This window comes from Fringilla coelebs (genome assembly GCF_963513975.1).
Source record: "Fringilla coelebs genome assembly, chromosome: 3".
Taxonomy (NCBI): Eukaryota; Metazoa; Chordata; class Aves; order Passeriformes; family Fringillidae; genus Fringilla; species Fringilla coelebs.
In genome coordinates, this window is record NC_140030.1 from 65,793,912 (window position 1) to 65,811,181 (window position 17,270).

Genomic DNA, 17,270 nt, shown 5'->3' on the forward strand with positions numbered 1-17,270 from the left:
TTTATAAGCATCTTAAAATTGAAACAGTTAATTCCTCATTATACCAGGCATTAATTCATTCGGTAACTGCTAAGTCTTCTCTTAGCTTTTTGTGTGGTGTGCTGGAAAGATATTTTCCTCCATTTCTGCTCCTTAATTTTCTTTCCTCTAAGGGTTGTTTTGTCATAGTGGTAAATGTCAGGTCCTGTATTTCTGAAGACATTTTGCAGCTCCATTGCTGACCCTTAGCAACTGTGATAAATCTTTTTAAAGGCAAGGTTGTACCTATTCATGATAATTAATTTCACATGACCCTAGATACCTGAGGTCAAAGACATTTCAGAAGTGTTTTTTTTGGGGGGGAAAGAGAATTACGGAGTTCAGTGTATTAGTCATGCAAGAAAAGAGATGAAAAAGATTGATTAGGCAATTTTGTCTGTCCAAGGTGACATCACCTAAGATGGTGTCTAGTCATTTTTGCAGTGCAGTTTTTGTGGTGCAAGCAAGGAAATACTTGATGACTGGTGAAATATTCTACAGTCTAATTGCTTCTGATATTTTTCAATGCTGAATTAAACTGTAAAATGTAACTTCACTCAAAGACAGTCAAAGTTTAAAAGCAACAGCCTTTTTAGAAAAGAGGAATAATCTGTGTGGAAAAGAATTAGCGTTTGCATGAGCCAGCCTTAAAAAGGTCAATTTTAGTCTACTTTTTTCTTAGTCTCTTTTTATGAGAAGACCAAACAAGCCTTTCTAGGTCTAGCATATCTTTTAGCCAAGAAGCACAGAAGTAAATTTTTCTTCTATAATAGGTTGTGAGTTATGGTAAGGATGACTACTACCTTCTAGCATAAAAGCAATAGTATGTAGCAGTTGAGCTCTCCCAGATATAGCCACAGCAAAAAAATTCAGTTTTCTGCCTTCCTTTCAATTTTTGCTGCTTTCTGCTCTAAGACCAAGGTGTGAGCAGCATCTCCCTTGCTGGACTTGAAAGCTTGGTATAGTAACATGGGCTGTAACTATTGCTGACTTGGTTAATGCTCTGGGTTTGGGTCTGATTCTTGGGCTTGGTTATCATCCCAGTTGTTGGAGGGTTTGTAGGACCTTCTCAAGCACTAGAGCTGAACCTGGTAGAGGCACCAAAGCAAATCTGTTCCTTTTCCTGTTAGCTCCTAATGAGAATAGTCAACTCAGTCCCCCTGCCCCCCCTGGTTAGTCTGGGGCTTAAATAGATGTTTAGTTGTTTGTAACTATTTTATTTTTGAGCACTAGTAGTTAAAAATAATTTCATCTATAAGGCGTCTTCCTCTTATAATCATAACTTTTTATTTATTAGCTTTACTTGGTATTTGAAATCATAGTTTTGGTACTAGTGTTGTGTTGAGATGCCACAACTCCTTGGCAATATTCAGCATGGAGTAGAGTATACTCAGTGAAAATATATCTGTCACAGTATAGCTAGTATTTGTGTATGATGTCCTGTAACTCCTGCATGTTAGTGGAAGAAGAATGGAAAAAAGTACCACGTTTTCATAAAAATACTTCTGTAAATATTGTCTATGGTCTTAAATTAGAAACTGGTGAGATTATTTGTTGACATGGTTATTTACTTTATGCAATGACCTTTTTGCTTTCTGATTTGTTTCCCACATTGAGTTCCCATGTGCTGGCCTTATGATGTAGCAGCACTTGACATGTTTTTTACTTGGTCTCGGTCGTGATAAAGTGTAGTTCTTGCTCCTGTGTTGTTTGAGTTTAAACTGGTTACCATGAGTTCCCTGGGAATGTACTTGAACATTGTGAATGGTACATGCTGTCATTTAAGAGCCCAACCTCTCCAATATTTGTCCCTTCTCAAAGGAAATGGGTCTTTACAGTTCTACTACTGCTTTGACATATATATAAGCATCTTATATGTTAAAAATTTTCATATATTGATTAAAAAGAATTAATTAAAACAACTCTTAACTTCATAAAAGTGACATTTGAAGATAAAAAATCTGATAGAAAATCAGTATGTACTGCTTTCTTGGTGTTCCTGAAGTGGCAGATAATGTAAATGTCAACCAGGGCTTTTCCCAGCTCTGCTCTGAGCAGCTGGAACTTGTCTGCTGCATTCCCTTAGTGGTGAAGGTCATTTGTATGGTTTTATGAAATGTGTTACTTTCCTGGTGACAGCCAGTGTGCATTAACTGTGAAACTGAGAGGACCTTTCATCCTGATTTTAATGTTGTGACTACAAGGTCTGAATCAGTATCACTGAGAAGGATGTGAAATAGAGGTGGTTTATCTCTTATTCTCCAATCTCTTTGGCGTTCATTAATTGAAAAAGTTAGGTTTAATAATGTAGCTTCAGTAATTATTGATTTAAAGCACAGGAAAATTGTCTGCTACAGATAATTGATATGAGAATTTCATGTTTCTAGTTAAGCAACTAGGTAAACATTTAACCTTCTTTAATGATTGCCTTTGCATATAATTTCATGTTCAAGAATAAAGAACTTAAGTAGTCATGATAAAATGATAAATAATAGCTGGTGTTTGAAAAAAGGTTTTGTCCTACTGAGAATTTGTGACTCCCATTTTTTCTCTAACTAGGCACAGTTTGAGACAGTTCCTCATTCTTAATTGTCCCTTTATTAGCAATGTTCTACTGTAGAACATACTCAGGAATGATCACTGCCTTGTAGCTGTGGTGGTTTTAGTAGAACAAACTGTAAGTGTTGATGGCTGGGCTTTCGACTATCAGCAGCATTGGATGACTTAAAAAAATCTGATCTGGATTTTGTTTATATCTTCCCCCACTTCCTGAGAATGCTTTCTGGCAAAGAGAAGGAATGATTTCTGCACAGTCATGTTGGCTGGCCTGGATGACCCTTCGTTGTGAGTAATTCTAGATGCACACAAGGAAGTGTGAGTCACCCTCTTAAACCTGATCCAGGTAGAGGGACTTGAAAGATAGCCAGAGGGGAATATGAGGGCAGTTGGTGTGAGGAGAGCACTGTGTGTGGTATCTCCTTCCCAAATAGTGCCGGCATCTTGCTGGAAAGTGTAAAACTGATGCCTGAGATGCCTGGTCTTGTGTACGTATGGTAGCATCTGGTCTCCAGCTCAGAGATCATTAATAAACTGCTGCTTCCTCATGAAGTAAATCAACAGAAAAAGTGGTTTCTGCGGTGGATAACTAGCAAAAGTTCTTTGTCTCTTTGTCTCCCTTACTTGTGTTCACACAGAGGCTGGCACAAAAATGTTTGTTGGAATAAATGTAATGTGATGGACTGGATCTGGTTCTGATCCTTGTGTATGTGCCTACTGGTGCATAACAAATGTCACCATGCAAAGTTCATGAGAACACAAGCAAGCTTAGCCCTCAGCTTATGTATAGTCTCTAGCTTTTATTTTCTTTTACTTTCCTTTCTCTTGCTCTGCCTCCCTTTCCCTTTTCCTCTTCCTCTTTCCCTTACACCAGCCCTGTTAGGTGAATCGACTCCTTTTGTGCTATCAGTGCTAATTTAAGGCCCTGGGGAGCCAACACTGCCTCTTTCTAAGTCTGTTAATTATGTTCTTTTGTCTGTTTTATCAAGCCCTTGTGTCTGTTACAGTAACTGTGTGTACAGCGCTGCTGGCAAAGCCTTCTTGAACAGGCTGACTGAAAGAGATTTCTGCCAGGATTTTTTTGGTTTGTTTTTTCTGCTCTTGCAGCAAACATAAGCAAAGCTGAGAAAAACTACCTTCTGTTAACTGATAAAAGTGTTCAGTGAGTGGGATGTGAATGCTTTACATCCTGAACCCGCACAGATCTTCTGGTACAGATCATCTGGTACGAAGTGTGACCCTGCCTGTCCTTTATGCTGTCTTTGTAGTGTAAACTGGACTCTATTTTGTCTTTGAGAAAGGACCCATTCGCTGCCTGGTATTTGTACAGTGCTTAGCACAATGTAAGCTGCTCTTTAAGTGCTTACCAACACAACCGTGACTAGCCATTTGCCCTTGTGAAGGGCTCAATATGGTTCGTCTGTTGTTCAATGTCACTCCTTCTTATAAGACAAATACTTAAATTTCTCGATCCATTATGCTCAGTGATGGACTGCTTCTCCTTACAGGATGCTGGTAGGGGCTGAACTACTTTGTACTTCTGCAGTCTTTAAGTATTTAGGGAGTGAGTAAAATGCTAGTTCTGAAAAAGAGAAATTTAGATTGCCTTAGCATACTGAATGCCAGACAAGAATAGACAGAGAGAGAAATGCATGTGCTTTTTGCATACTGCAGATTGTGTATTTATGTGTGTGTGTACCTGTGGCTACAGACTTCACTTTTCACAAGGCCAGATTATTTTCTGGGTATTAAGAATGAGCAGTATGGATGTGGGAAGGTATGGTGAAGGAAGCAAGCTGCAGAGCCCTGTGCCTTACCTTCTGTCCTCCCCCAGACCCAGGCTCTCGCAGTAGCACACCAGCCTGCCCTAGCTGGTCTCAGGCTGCCTGCTTCACCCCAGTGCAGTCTGCAGGGAGCAGGTGCCCTGATGGTAGTCAGACTGCTGGGTCAGAGCCAGGGTTCAAGTGTGCTCATGGCCCCTGGACTAGACATACAGGTCCAGCCTTAGGGGCCGTGCAGTGCAGCTCCCAAATTGCCCTTGCACTGCCACAGCAGCCTGCCCCAGTAGGTTCAGTGGTGGGCACTACTTGTGAGGTGTTGGGGCTCTGCGTGGGTTTGATCACAAAGAGAGGGTGATGGCAGCAGCCTGGCCTCAGGGCTTGCTTGTACCTGGCACAAGAGGGCATGCAGAGCTGCTTGGTCAGCTTTGCCCCAGAGTTTTTCCTTGTCATCTTTTGGGAAATAAAGGTATGGGACTATCGCTTGGGGCGGCCATTTAAAGAAATTATTTTCCTGCACCCTTCTATGCTTAATAAACTTCCTGAGTCAGAAGCTGGGATCTGTAGCTGTTCTGTTTGCATGAAGAAAGTAGGAGACTTCCTGAAGCACAGTGAGTTGCTCTTGAACTGCCTCCCAAGAAAGCAGTCCAGTGTCCAGCTGCACTGGAGGACAGAGCAGTGATGTTTCTGACTGCAGACTATATGGTTCACATACCAGATCCTGCATGGAAATGTGCATTCAGGGATGAGGAAAATGCATGACTGGGAGGAGGCAGTGTGAGCAGAGCAGGATGCAGTGTCTGTGCAGTCTCTGCTCCATTGGGACATCAGTTGACTGTTAGGGCTGGCTTTGTGCCCTGCTGAGGCTGCCTAGGTGGCAGCTGCCACCAGGTGTGTGCATGGGATTCAGGTGGGTGTGGGAAGCTGAAGAAGCAGGTTTCCAGCTTTCCTGGTGGGTGTGCTTCTATGGAGGTGGTGATAGGGTTGCAACACCCACCCCACCAAGCCTTTCTTAGCAAACTTGAGTCACCTTGCAGGTGGGAAAATGCATCCTGTGAGCTGACTTCTTTCCCTCAGAGAGCATTTACTAGACTTCACTAAATACAGAGGCTTTGTATATTGTGTTGTCTGTTTTGAGGATAGTGGGTACTTGAACAAACCAGGAATGAGTAGGTTAGTGTGCAGATACTCTTCTGTTGACTCTTTGAACTGACAGCAATACATGGTGTTCTGATGGCCATCAAAATGGAAAAGTCATTCTCCTGAGAAAGCAGATCTAAATTATTTCCACCATCGCAGCAGGGAGCATTGTGTAGGGCTGGAACATACCATGACCTGTTGAAATGAACAACTTAAAGCAGGAAGTCATTCAGCTTCTTTTCAGGCGTGTGAAGTGAGGGGATGGAAGCAAAGAAAGAAGGCTGTATCCTCTCAATACTCTTGTTGTACTGTATTAGGTGAGGTATCTTTCTGCTTTTTCAGTAGTTCCACATCCTTTTTAACTTCTGGACCTAAGGCAACAAATTAATTGAGGATGTATGGCTATAACATTCTCAGTTTTGGTGTTATATATGTGTGTGCTGTTCTAATTGTATAATTATAAGGGCTTTCCTTCTGTAGAGCCTTTGATGGTGTCTCCCACAACATCATTTGTCACTAAATTGGAGAGATAGGGGTTTGATGAATGGACTGTTGAATAAATGAGGAATTGCCTAGGCAGCTGCATCCAAAGATTTGCAGTCAACTGCTCAATGTCCAAATGGAGATCAGAAATAAATGCTGTCCCTCAGGGGTCCATCATGTGATCTGAAGGGTTCAGTATCACCAATGATGTGTAGTGGGTTTGAGTATGCTCTCGGGAAGTTTGCAGATGACACCACACTGAGCAAGTGCAGTTGGTTTGCAAGTGGGAATGTGTGGAGGGATAGAATGTAAGAAAACAAAGACAGTGCAGAAGGTAATCTCACACCTGAGGAGCTGCAGTGGTACTAATCACGAAAGATTACTGCCCTTAATAGGCCACAGCTGTATCCAGCAAGAGTGCTACAAAAGAGTGGGTTAGCTAGTTGTGAAGAGAGTTGGGGTTTGTTGGTTGGGTTGTGAAGAAGGAATCAGTGCTGTAAGGATCTGCCCATGAGAAATCACCAAGAAGGTATGAGACTTTTGAAATAAGATGACAACAGGAATGGAGGTCACCCAGAGAGGTTTCAGCCTAGGGAAGTGGGCCCATCTGAATCTTGTGAAGTTTGGTGAGGTCAGGTCCTGCACCTGCATCCTGGCCTTCCCCAGTATCTGTGCAGACTGGGAGATGAATAGATTAGGAGCAGCCCTGTGGAGAAGGACTTGGGGGTGCTGGTGGATGAAAAACTGGACATGAGACAGCAATGTGTGCTTCGGCTCAGAAAGCCGACCATACCCTGGGCTTCATAAGAAGTGTGGCTAGCAGGTCAGTGGAAGTGATTATCCCCCTCTATCCCAGCGTGCTCTGGAGAGGCCCACACTTCAATGACTAAGTAGTTTGGTTGCTTTATTCTTAGTTTTTTGCTTTCACAATGAGTGTGACTATAACTGCATCCAGAGACCTCTGTTAGCTCCTACTGCTTGCTTTTCTGGTCATATGAACAATTTCCTTGTGCCCTTAGCAACCTGTTTTTACTGTCTTCAATGTGGTGATGCAAACCAAATGTAAACTAAATTTTACTGGGTTGATTGCTCTGTGGCTGATCTCCTCCTGTATTACACCATGCTCAAGCAGGTGTAATCCTGAGTGTGTTACTCAGGATTGCATCCAGATGTTTTTTTGAACATCTTCAGTGAGGGAAATTCCACAACCTCTCTGGGTGATCTGTTCTGTTGTGCAATCACCTGCACAAGGAAGGTATTCCTTATGCTCAGGTGAAACTTCTGTCAGTTTCTGCCTGTTGCCTCTTGTCCCACTGAGAAGAAGTTGGCTCTGTCTTCTTGGGGCATTCCCTTCAGGTACCTGCAGGCACTGATCATGTCTCAGTTGTCTCTTCTCAAGGCTGAACAGGCCCAGCTCCCTGTGACTTTCTATGTAAGACTTTCTATGCAATCCCTTGATCAACTTTTGTTGCCCTTTGCTGGAGCTGCTCCAGGAGCTCCACATCTCTCTGGTACCGAGGAGCACAGAACTAGACACAGCACTCATGAGTCTCACATACACCTAGTGAGAAGTGGCCTCACTAGGGACTAGTAGAGAGACAGGATCACCTCCCTTGACCTCCTGGCAGTGTTCTTCCCAATGTCCCCAGGATACCATTGGCCTCCTTAGCCACATGGGCACACTGCTGGCTTGTGCATAGTTTGTTGTCCACCAGGACTCCCAGGTCTTTCTCCACATAGCTGCTTCCCAGCAGATCAGCCCAAGCCTGTACCAGTGCATGAGATTATTCCTCCCTAGGTTCAGGACCCTGCACTTGCCTTTGTGGAGTTTCACACAGTTCCCCTCTGCCCATCTCTGACCTGTCGAGGTCCCTCTGAGTGGCTGCACAGCCCTCTGGGGTATTGGCCACTCCTCCCAGCTTTGTGTCATCTGTGAACTATGCTAAGGAGGCATCTGTCCCTCCCTCCACGTAATTGATGAAGAAGTCAAACAACACTGGGCCCACTATTGAACCTTAGGGGACACCACAAGTGACAAGCCCCCAACCAGACCCTGTGCCAAATATTGGGACCCTCTGGGATTTGCCATTCAGCCAGTTCTCAATCATCTTTCACCTGTCCATTTCACACACTTGAGTTTGCCTATGTGGATATGATGGGAGACAGTGTCAAAAGATTTGCTGAAGTCCAGGTAGACAGCAGCCATTAGTTTTTCTGGTTGTCCTGTTGTAGGTTCCAGCCTGCTATAAAAGCTTGGTTAAGTTGCTATGCAGCTGTGAAGCATCTGAATCATCTGTGAAAATACATGCTCTGAGAGAAAGATCATACTTAACACTATTTAGCTGGTTGAAATTGTTACATTTAGTTATGTTTTTGTACAGGAAACGAAAATATTTCTTTGCAGCTGTTCAACTCTCATTTTTTTTTGTGTCGGTAGTTTTTGTAGTATCAAATCTAACTAAATGCAGCACCTGAGAAAAACCCATATGAATTTTGGGGAAAACCAGACATTTACCAAAACCAGGGTTCATTGAGCTGTTCAGTTCTCTTTTTTCTGATTTGTTAGCCAGTATTTGGCAATTACCAGCAGCTGTAGGGCAGGAGGGGATAAGTGAAGACAGGAGAGATCTATACCAGCTAATTTATGTCATGTAAGGTGGGTCTTTGACAGCCTTCTTTCGGAAGAGCAATGTGAAAAAGTCAAGGTGACAGGAAAAAGCAATATTGGAGCTTTTTGCGGTACTTAGAAAATATTTTTCTTCTCCTCAAATTGGCACTTGGAAGGGACACTGAAAGCAGTAGTTTAATCGATTTCTTGGCAGCCAGCAGGTGAATATTACAAAGCAAATGCACTTAGTTGCTGGCTGGCTGTGTCTTCTCCCCCTGCCCTGTAGAACTGTCCCATGGTAACTTTCTTATGGTCCAAGAAGAGATAATAAAAAAAGGAAGCATGGAGAAGGTTAACATGATTCAACTCTCATCTGCCACTATTTTTATGCAGAGTCCCTTCACTCCCAAAGAAGGCAAAAATTAGAAATTTATAATTTAGATTGCCTCTGGGTTTCACATTATGATTATTTTCCATGGTAGTGAAAATGATTAATTTGTTTCAATAAATATTATACCTTTTGATCTACTGGTCTTTGTAGAACAGTGGCACCTTACACAGGGCTCGATTCCAAGTAGTTCTTTGTCCTTTTTTTTTAACCTGAGAGAACTTGTCCCAGTAGCTTTCTGAAAAGCCTCCGTTTCTTCTTCCTTTAGATGCAGCCAAACCAAAGCATTCCTTCTCAAATGACTCCTCCAACTTGCCAAGTTTTCTTTCTTTTCCATCATTGTGTGTTCATGCATCCACCCTAATCTGAGCCAGGCTGCACTGATTTGGATCCTTAGTACAAGGCTGCTGATGCACAGAACCACAGTGATAGGGAGGAAAGAAAATAACACTTAAAAAGGGAAGGGTTCATTCTTGATCACTGTAGCCGTCCCCTAGCTTTCATTTACTACGTTTAGTGCCGGTTAAGAATTAATTTAAAGATACAAAGGAAAAAGTATCTATTTTTAGGGACTTTCTGCTTAAACATTGTTTCCATTACTCCTTTTTTTCTTCTGCAGAGTGGGAAGGCCCCAGTGAAAGACATGTTCACAGATCTCAAAGATGGAAGGAAGCTTTTGGACCTTTTGGAGGGTCTGACAGGGAAACCTCTGGTAAGAGAAACATCTGAGTCATATTTCCATTTATTAAAAAAGCCCAGACCAATGAATAAACAAAACACAAACTGAGGCATGTGATTTTTTTTAATTTTAATTTATTTAAAATCTTAATTTGCCTGTAATGTGTACCTGTTCTCTACAGTTCCAGTGAAATTCCCATGTACTCCACTCGTGAGATACATGAGATTGAGGGTTTACATACTGTCTAGCAAAACATGTAAAATCAGTGGTGTTGTTCACATAGGGTATGTTTTTAGTAGAGATCTTTTAAAGGTCTGTTTCTGGATGATCAGGTTGACCTGTGTTCAGCTGGATCCCTGTGGGCTTCTAGTAAGCCCATGAAAGGTCCCTTAAAGAACAAAAAGAAAGTAAAAAGACAACAACTAGTGAGTAAAAATCTGCATCTCCTTTGAAAAATTTTATTTACAGACAAGAAAATGCTGATAACTGCTTGAAATGTGTATGGGAAAGTGCATGTGGCTGAAAACTCTGCCCGTGCTAACATTATGGCTCTTCAGAAAGATGCAAAAAATATGGTGAAACCAGTGCCATTACTTGGGATTAAATTCTTGATTTCACTATTTGTACTGTGTCTCAAATTTGTTTATGGCCCTTATGAAGAACCTTCAGTCATATAAATTTTCACATTGCAAGCTTACTTTATTTTTCAAGCAGGTGTGTTTTACTACTACTTTTAATAATTTGTGGTGTGATTTGAAGTATGATGAAAACAACATGAGTTTTTTTGTTTCTAAGTTGATTACTGTGTTCCAAGTTCAGCTTCATGCTCTTGCAGTACGATCACTTTCTGACACAGGAATTAAATTATGGTGATTAAAAGAAAATGGAGTGGCAGGTATTGTCAAGAGTTGAAGGCTTGTTTTTAGTGGTAGGATTTTTTTTTTCTGGTTGTGGAAGTTTTTTGTGGTTTTTTTTTATTCCCACTGATATTAAAAGGAAGGGAAAGTCAGGAAGCATAACTTCTTCCCAGTATGCAAAGATTTAGCAGGCTTTTGGTGCCAGAAAAACAAATTGCTGCTTGTTCTCTCTTGGGAGCCAGAAAATTTCAAGTACTCTGGCAAATGTTCAAAAGCCTCAGATTTTCCCCAGGAACTCTTCCTTTGCCTTTGCATTGCTGGTTTATAATTTTGTAGATGCTGGGAATAAAAATTTTGGACTTAAGGAAGATGAGCTGAAACAAATTTTGAATCCAAGGCTTGTCCTGTGCCTTGAATTGGGGAATATTATTCTGACCAGTTTTCATTTTGAAATTGTTGTGGATGATCTTGTTTGGGTTTTCTCACTACTACTAAAAGAAAGAAGTGAAAATATGGAGATTTTTTTCTCTAATTTTGTTTGGCATGTCCATTAATTCTGATGTTGAACAAATTGTAACTTTTTATTTTTATTTTCAGCCTAAAGAACGAGGTTCCACACGAGTACATGCCTTAAATAACGTCAACCGAGTACTGCAAGTCTTGCATCAGAACAATGTGAGCATTTTTCCGCAGCTTTTTGAGAGATTCTTTAGTTTATTGTTGTATGTAAATAAGTTCAGAATGCAGAGTAAAGTTTTTTTGTATCTAAAATGAGACCTCATTGAGATGGGTAAACTGCTCATGGCTTCTTATATGATGTAGAATTTTACTGTCCAGCAGTTTTGTGAGATGTTAAAATGCAAACTTAATAATGGTATTAAACTCCTAATCACAAAACTGGTTTGTTGAGATGTGTGCAGCTCCCAAGAAAGAGGTGCCTTGAAGCTTTGATTCAAACAAACAGCAGGACCAAAAAAATTTCAAATAATGCTGCATAACTTGTGCAGGAATCTGTAAGGGGATGGCAGGTTTTGTGGCTCTATCCTGCTCTCCATTTCCAGGAGGGTCTTTTCATTGATTTCTGTCATCTCTGTGTCAAACGTATAGTGTTTCTAATTTGCAGCTTTGGTGACTGGTCAGAAGAGCAAACAAAATCAAATCCCCCTTTAAGAAAAATAAAAATAACTTAGCTTAATATTTGTTTCTAATGCCTGGAAGACAGTAGTGCTGTAGTATAGTGGTTTTACTTTTTCTTCCTTTTTTGACAAACTATTCCTGTTAAGTGGGCTGTCTATACTTGGAATTTCTATTTGTGAATATCAGGTCACTAAAATAACGTAAGAAGAACACTTTGGCAATAAAATACATCAAATACAAGAAAGCATGGGCATATTTATATAAACCACTGATTGAAGAGTGATACAACATGCTGTATTATACTGCAATTTCCCCTCTGTGTTGGTGGACTAGTGTCATATTTCTTGGAAGCAGACAAAAGCTGGCAGTGGGTTCTTTTTGTTCTTTGAGGTACTGTAAATATTGATTAACTTTTTAAAGGCTAAATAATGAGTTTTTCATCTTGAAATTGATTTATTTTATTATGACAATAAATGAAACAACACTGAATTGCAATAATTAATTATTTCTTCCTGAAGCTGACAGCATCTGGGTTTCTGGAAGTAAACAGATGGTCTTAGTTAGCTGAAGGTTGTTAGGGTCATGTAGTTGATTTATGCCTACTGCTTTGCTTCATTAAAAAGTGTGTTGTGTGTTATGATGGAGGGAGAAGGCATCCACTGAGAAGCAGTTGCATTCTGTTGTTTGAGAGTTTGTGGGCTATGCAATATTCATAACTTGTGGAATAATTTATAAAAGTGTTTAAATATATATTGCGAGGATCAGACAAACCTAGGATGTAGGTGATCAAGTAATCCTGTGAACCTCATCTTTTAAGCAGAATGGTTCCAAGTAAGGAAAACCAACTTTTTTGATTTGTTAATCAAATTAAAATATAAAAATAACTGAGGAGCAAACTTGCTTAACTTTTATTTTCCTTTCAGGTTCTTTATGCTTGAATTTGTTTTTCCGTTTTGATTGCTAGTATGCACCTGTATATTTAGAGGAGAGAATAAAACTCTTTCTGTGGAAAATCTTCTTTGGTGCTATCTTTTGTCATGCAGTTTAAACAGTTTGCATTAAGTTTATTTAAGCAGTTGTCATGACAAATTCAGATGAACAATCTTCTGTCAACTCTGCTTTTCTCTTCAACTACTTTTCATTTCAGAGCACTCAGTAATACTTGGCTGGACAGCCAGGGATGTGGGGTGGGGTTGTTACTTGGAGCTGTGATAAGTGTTTAATAGAGAGTTGATTCAACCTCTCCAGGTGGAGTTGGTGAATATTGGAGGAACTGACATCGTTGATGGAAATCACAAGCTGACGCTGGGGCTGCTGTGGAGCATTATCTTGCACTGGCAGGTGAGAGGCTACTGTGAGATCTCTTCCTTTCCAGGAATCATGTACATTGTTCTGCTGTGAGTTTCTCAAACCTTCCCAGGCTTTTGGTGGCAGAAAATACTGCTTCTATTTTGGGCTGGTAAATAAAGGCAGGCCAGTATTTGGTTTCTGCTTGAAGTCTATTGGCTGCCTCCCATGATCTGTATTCTTGTATATGCCCAGTTGTGCTCTGCTGCTCAGTTTAGTTCCTGCTGGTGTGAATTGCAGAGAGGCTTTTCGGACTGAAGCATTGTATTTCTATTCCTTCCTCAAGGGCATGAGGCAGGTAGTGTTTTACTGTTTAGGTAGCTGGTTTGTCTTGCGTCTTACAGCTGCTTTGTAGGTTTGTTAGTCTCATAGGTTGAATTGTTCCTGGTTTATCTAAGTATCTGGGAAGATCATTGAATTAACTTGGAGGGACTTTGATAGATGTGTATAACTAGTACCCAAACAACAAACTACTTTTGTAGGATGAGCAGATATCCTCTTCTTGCAGAAAATCTATACAAGCTTTATTTTTGGAGTTTGTTTACTGGCGGAACCACAGCACAAGGTAGTGAGGAGTATTATTCCCTATGCTTAGAACAGACAGCACCAAGGAGAGTGAGAGGATCATAATCTAAGAGTAATGTGTCATTATTGCATGAAGCATAATTGGCTTTTGTAAGCAGTAGAGGGCAAAGATGGCCTGAAGACTGCTATTTCCAAATTTCATGTGAGGAATTGGAGTTTGATCCATAGCTTTTCATGGGGAAGCCCCTTCCATGATTTGTGCAGTAGTTTGGTTTTGTAAGAAGAAAAAGTGGGGCATATGTTTGTTAGCTGTAATTGTTGCTGTCTTGCAGGTAAAGGATGTCATGAAGAACATCATGTCAGATTTGCAGCAGACCAACAGTGAGAAGATACTGCTGAGCTGGGTTCGCCAGTCCACCAGACCTTACAGTCAGGTCAATGTGTTGAACTTCACCACGAGCTGGGCTGATGGACTCGCCTTTAATGCTGTGATTCACAGACATAAGTAAGTGGCAAACAGCTTGCCTTTGACCTAGTGAAGTAAACAGCTTTTTTTCTGTGTCTTCGTGCTTGAACATTTGACAGCTTCTGGCCTATTTCAGTGATTCATTTTCCAGGATTCTTGTTTGTTTGTCTTTTTTTGCTGCAACAATAGCAGTGGTGGGACATTGCCAGCATATTGCAAAGGCTGTAGCCAAGGCAGGAGTGTAACACTGAGTTCCTGCACATGCACAAACGTTTGCTAATTGGAGTGGGTTTGCATGCCACTTGGTATGCATTTTACAGTGAACATATTGAAAGGGTCTCTGCGGGAGAAGGAGTTGACCATCTTGTTTGCCTGAATTTCTCTCCTCCTACCTGCCCTCCTTTGCAGAAAGAAACATTTCTTCCCTTGGAGATTTCCATATAATTTCAATAAGAAGATACAGAAGCTTCAAAATGAAGAAATGAGAGGCTCTGTAGCTTTTCTGGTGTTTTGTAATATATTGTGCTTGAAAGACAATGTATGCAGTTCTTTCAGGAGAACTGTGGGGCAGAATATCAAACACTTTAGGTATCTAGAATATCCTTTAGTTTGTTCATTATACTTCATAAAGAATAGAGTTAAAGTTTCTTTGCACAGATCTTTTGTGTTCTTTCTGATTTTTGCAAGAATCTTCAGAAGTTTAAATAAATCATCATTACAGATTCTATTTAAATTACATACAGTTTTTACTTCCTTTTTAAAAATCTCCTTGAGATCTACTGGGCAATCCATTCTAATCCTGTGTCTCTTAAAGGAAGTCGGCTCATTGCTTTTCAAGATCTGACTGTTCTAACCCATAAATTACCATTTTAATGTGGAAATGGTATAACAACTTCTAGAATTTAACCAGACCTCCTGGTCACCAGGTATTTGACACAACAAATGCTTTACAAACCCTGAGATTTACACCCAGCAGATGCCAGGTGTTTGCAGACCATACATTCACTTTGAGCCTGCTCTAAAGTGCCCATTTGGCCTGTGGTACCTGCAATAGGCTCTGTCACAGGCTCGCTGGCTTCAGCACAGGTCTGCCCTGACATACCTCTGTGTATTTTGGACCAGGGCTGGCTTGTGTTCAGCCTGCATGGCTGTGTAAAGAGGGCCAGCACCATGCTGAGGGCTTCTGCAAGTTTGGAAGGACTGCTGTGTAAGGACAGAGCAGTACTGCCAAACCTCTCACTGGAATTTATCACAAGTATTAAGAAGTGCCTCCCCTGGATTGTGTGAGCAGTTGTGGTAAAGTTTTCCTACAAACACAACTGCCTGTAGTGGCCTTGCTCTGCTGCTGAATGTGTGAAGCTTTGTGATGGAGTGTGCCAGCTTTAGACACAAATGAAACCTAGGTGACCTGAGAGAAGCAGAAAAATTAGTTTTAGGCTGCTTGTTGTCCTTTTATTTTAGCTATGTGCTTAGGCTTTGCAGGATCTGAAGTCTCTGCCCATTTCAGAGCACTTGTTAAGTAGCAAAAGCCTCAGCTGAAAGCTTTTGACTCAGTAACTGTGCTTTCCTGTGACTTCCTAAAATCTGGGTCTGAGCCTTTTATTCCATATTCCTTGGAGCCTGACAGCTGCTGGCTGGCATATCAGAATTCAGCTTTGTTGTCCCTGGGAACAAGTCCTTTAGTCAGGGAAGCACCATTTTCCCCATACTTTTAAGAAATCTTGAGCTGGGTTTCTCTTTTCAACTTTGAAGGAGAGACTTTAAAAGCACTTGCAAGGAACGAGGAGACTGGAGCAAGTTCCAGAAGCGATAGGGCAACAAAGCTATTTAACTTACCCAGATAGTAATGCTTCCCTACCTAGGGGGCATTTTTCAATACTGCTTTTATATTTTAGTCTAGCATGACACTTGAAAGAGGAGAATCTTAATGGATTCCATTAAGAGATTTAGTATCTTTCTTTTCTCATTATGTATCTATCAGCAATTGTTTGTTGTACTGCCTCTTGGTTACAATATCTAATAACTTTGTAACCCTTGCAGCATGTATATAACCTATTACCTCATATAATTTTATTAGCCTTATACTGTACTGCCCTCTTTCATTTACTAATATTAGCTTAGCTCCTCTTTGAATTGAATTCTGCTTTTTGGTTTGGTTTTCTCACTCTTAGGTAAGTACCTAGTTGTGCTTTATTAAAACTTTTTTTTTTCAAAGTCAGTATCTACTAAAGATTTACCTGAATCTATGCTTCTACTTGGTGCTTTTGCATGGATGTACAGTATTCCATGAGCTTCTATGTATATCTTGTTACTGCTCACCATGCTTTCTTGTGCCCTTTTGCTTTTTAGACTGTGTTGTCTTAGGGACTTTGTCATTCACAAATGTTGACAGATGATAAAGGGTACTCTTAAGTCAATTTACAACTGAATAAAATATTAAAAGAATTAAAGGCAAGCCCATCTCTTCCTCCCCAAGTTCTATAAAGTACAGAATCAATAGCAGTGTTTTGATGAGAAGCCACTGTTGCAGGAGAATGGAAGGTGTTTTAATGGCTCTGCTCCACTGCTCATGCCCCACAGTTGTAGGTACTGCTGGGAATGGCCCTGTTTTCTCCCTCTGCTTCCTGTTGTGTGCTCTGCTCTTTCCCCTTGAGACCCACCAGCATGTTGAATGCACAGCTGGACTGGAGATGCCCTTGGGTTAACAGTGATCTTAGATGAGGGCTGCTGACGCTGCAAATGGACCAACTCCTTGGCCTAATTTGCACTGGGCCTCATGAGCACTTGTGATGGGATGTTTTCTTGTAGGCTGTTGTTTGTTATTGGGGGAAAAAAACCATGGGGAAGAGTGAGGGAGTGGGGTGGAGGCTGCTGTTTCTCCTGGCCTGGTATGGTCACTGAGCCACATCACAAGTTTGGAATGAGGTTTTCCAGGAGCAGTGTGACTCTTGATTACTTGATTACCCAGCAGTGCCTGATGCAGAAAATGTGTAGTAATAGTAATGCTTAAAAGAAACAGTTGACGAAAACTGGTTCTGGGATAAATTTTAAACAAAGCTTGTGTTCTTGCTAGTGGTATTTGATCTGCTGTTTCAGTTAATGACTTTGTTTAGGACATGGAATGGAAGGTGGATGTTGCTGAGGGCATGCAGTCAATTAATTTGTGATCATCAGATTGTCACTAATAATTGAGAATCATTCTTTTTTTTTTGCATTTGTGTATATGCACTTATGTTGATATTTGGTATATATGTGTATAAATATATTATTTGGGTAGCTACTATCATA

General features: G+C 40.8%; 1 protein-coding gene across 3 annotated transcripts in view; it reads left to right on the top strand.

Moving 5' to 3' along the window:
* The window catches only part of UTRN (utrophin), a gene marked incomplete at its 5' end in the record, with an annotated part of 335,751 nt that overhangs the window by 62,296 nt on the left and 256,185 nt on the right, over positions 1–17,270 (top strand). For all 3 annotated transcript variants that reach the window (XM_084203642.1, XM_084203643.1, XM_084203641.1), the window contains 4 exons: positions 9,591–9,683; positions 11,105–11,182; positions 12,893–12,985; positions 13,849–14,021. In XM_084203642.1, the coding sequence (XP_084059768.1) occupies positions 9,591–9,683; positions 11,105–11,182; positions 12,893–12,985; positions 13,849–14,021 (437 nt within the window). The remainder of the gene's footprint in view (positions 1–9,590; positions 9,684–11,104; positions 11,183–12,892; positions 12,986–13,848; positions 14,022–17,270) is intronic.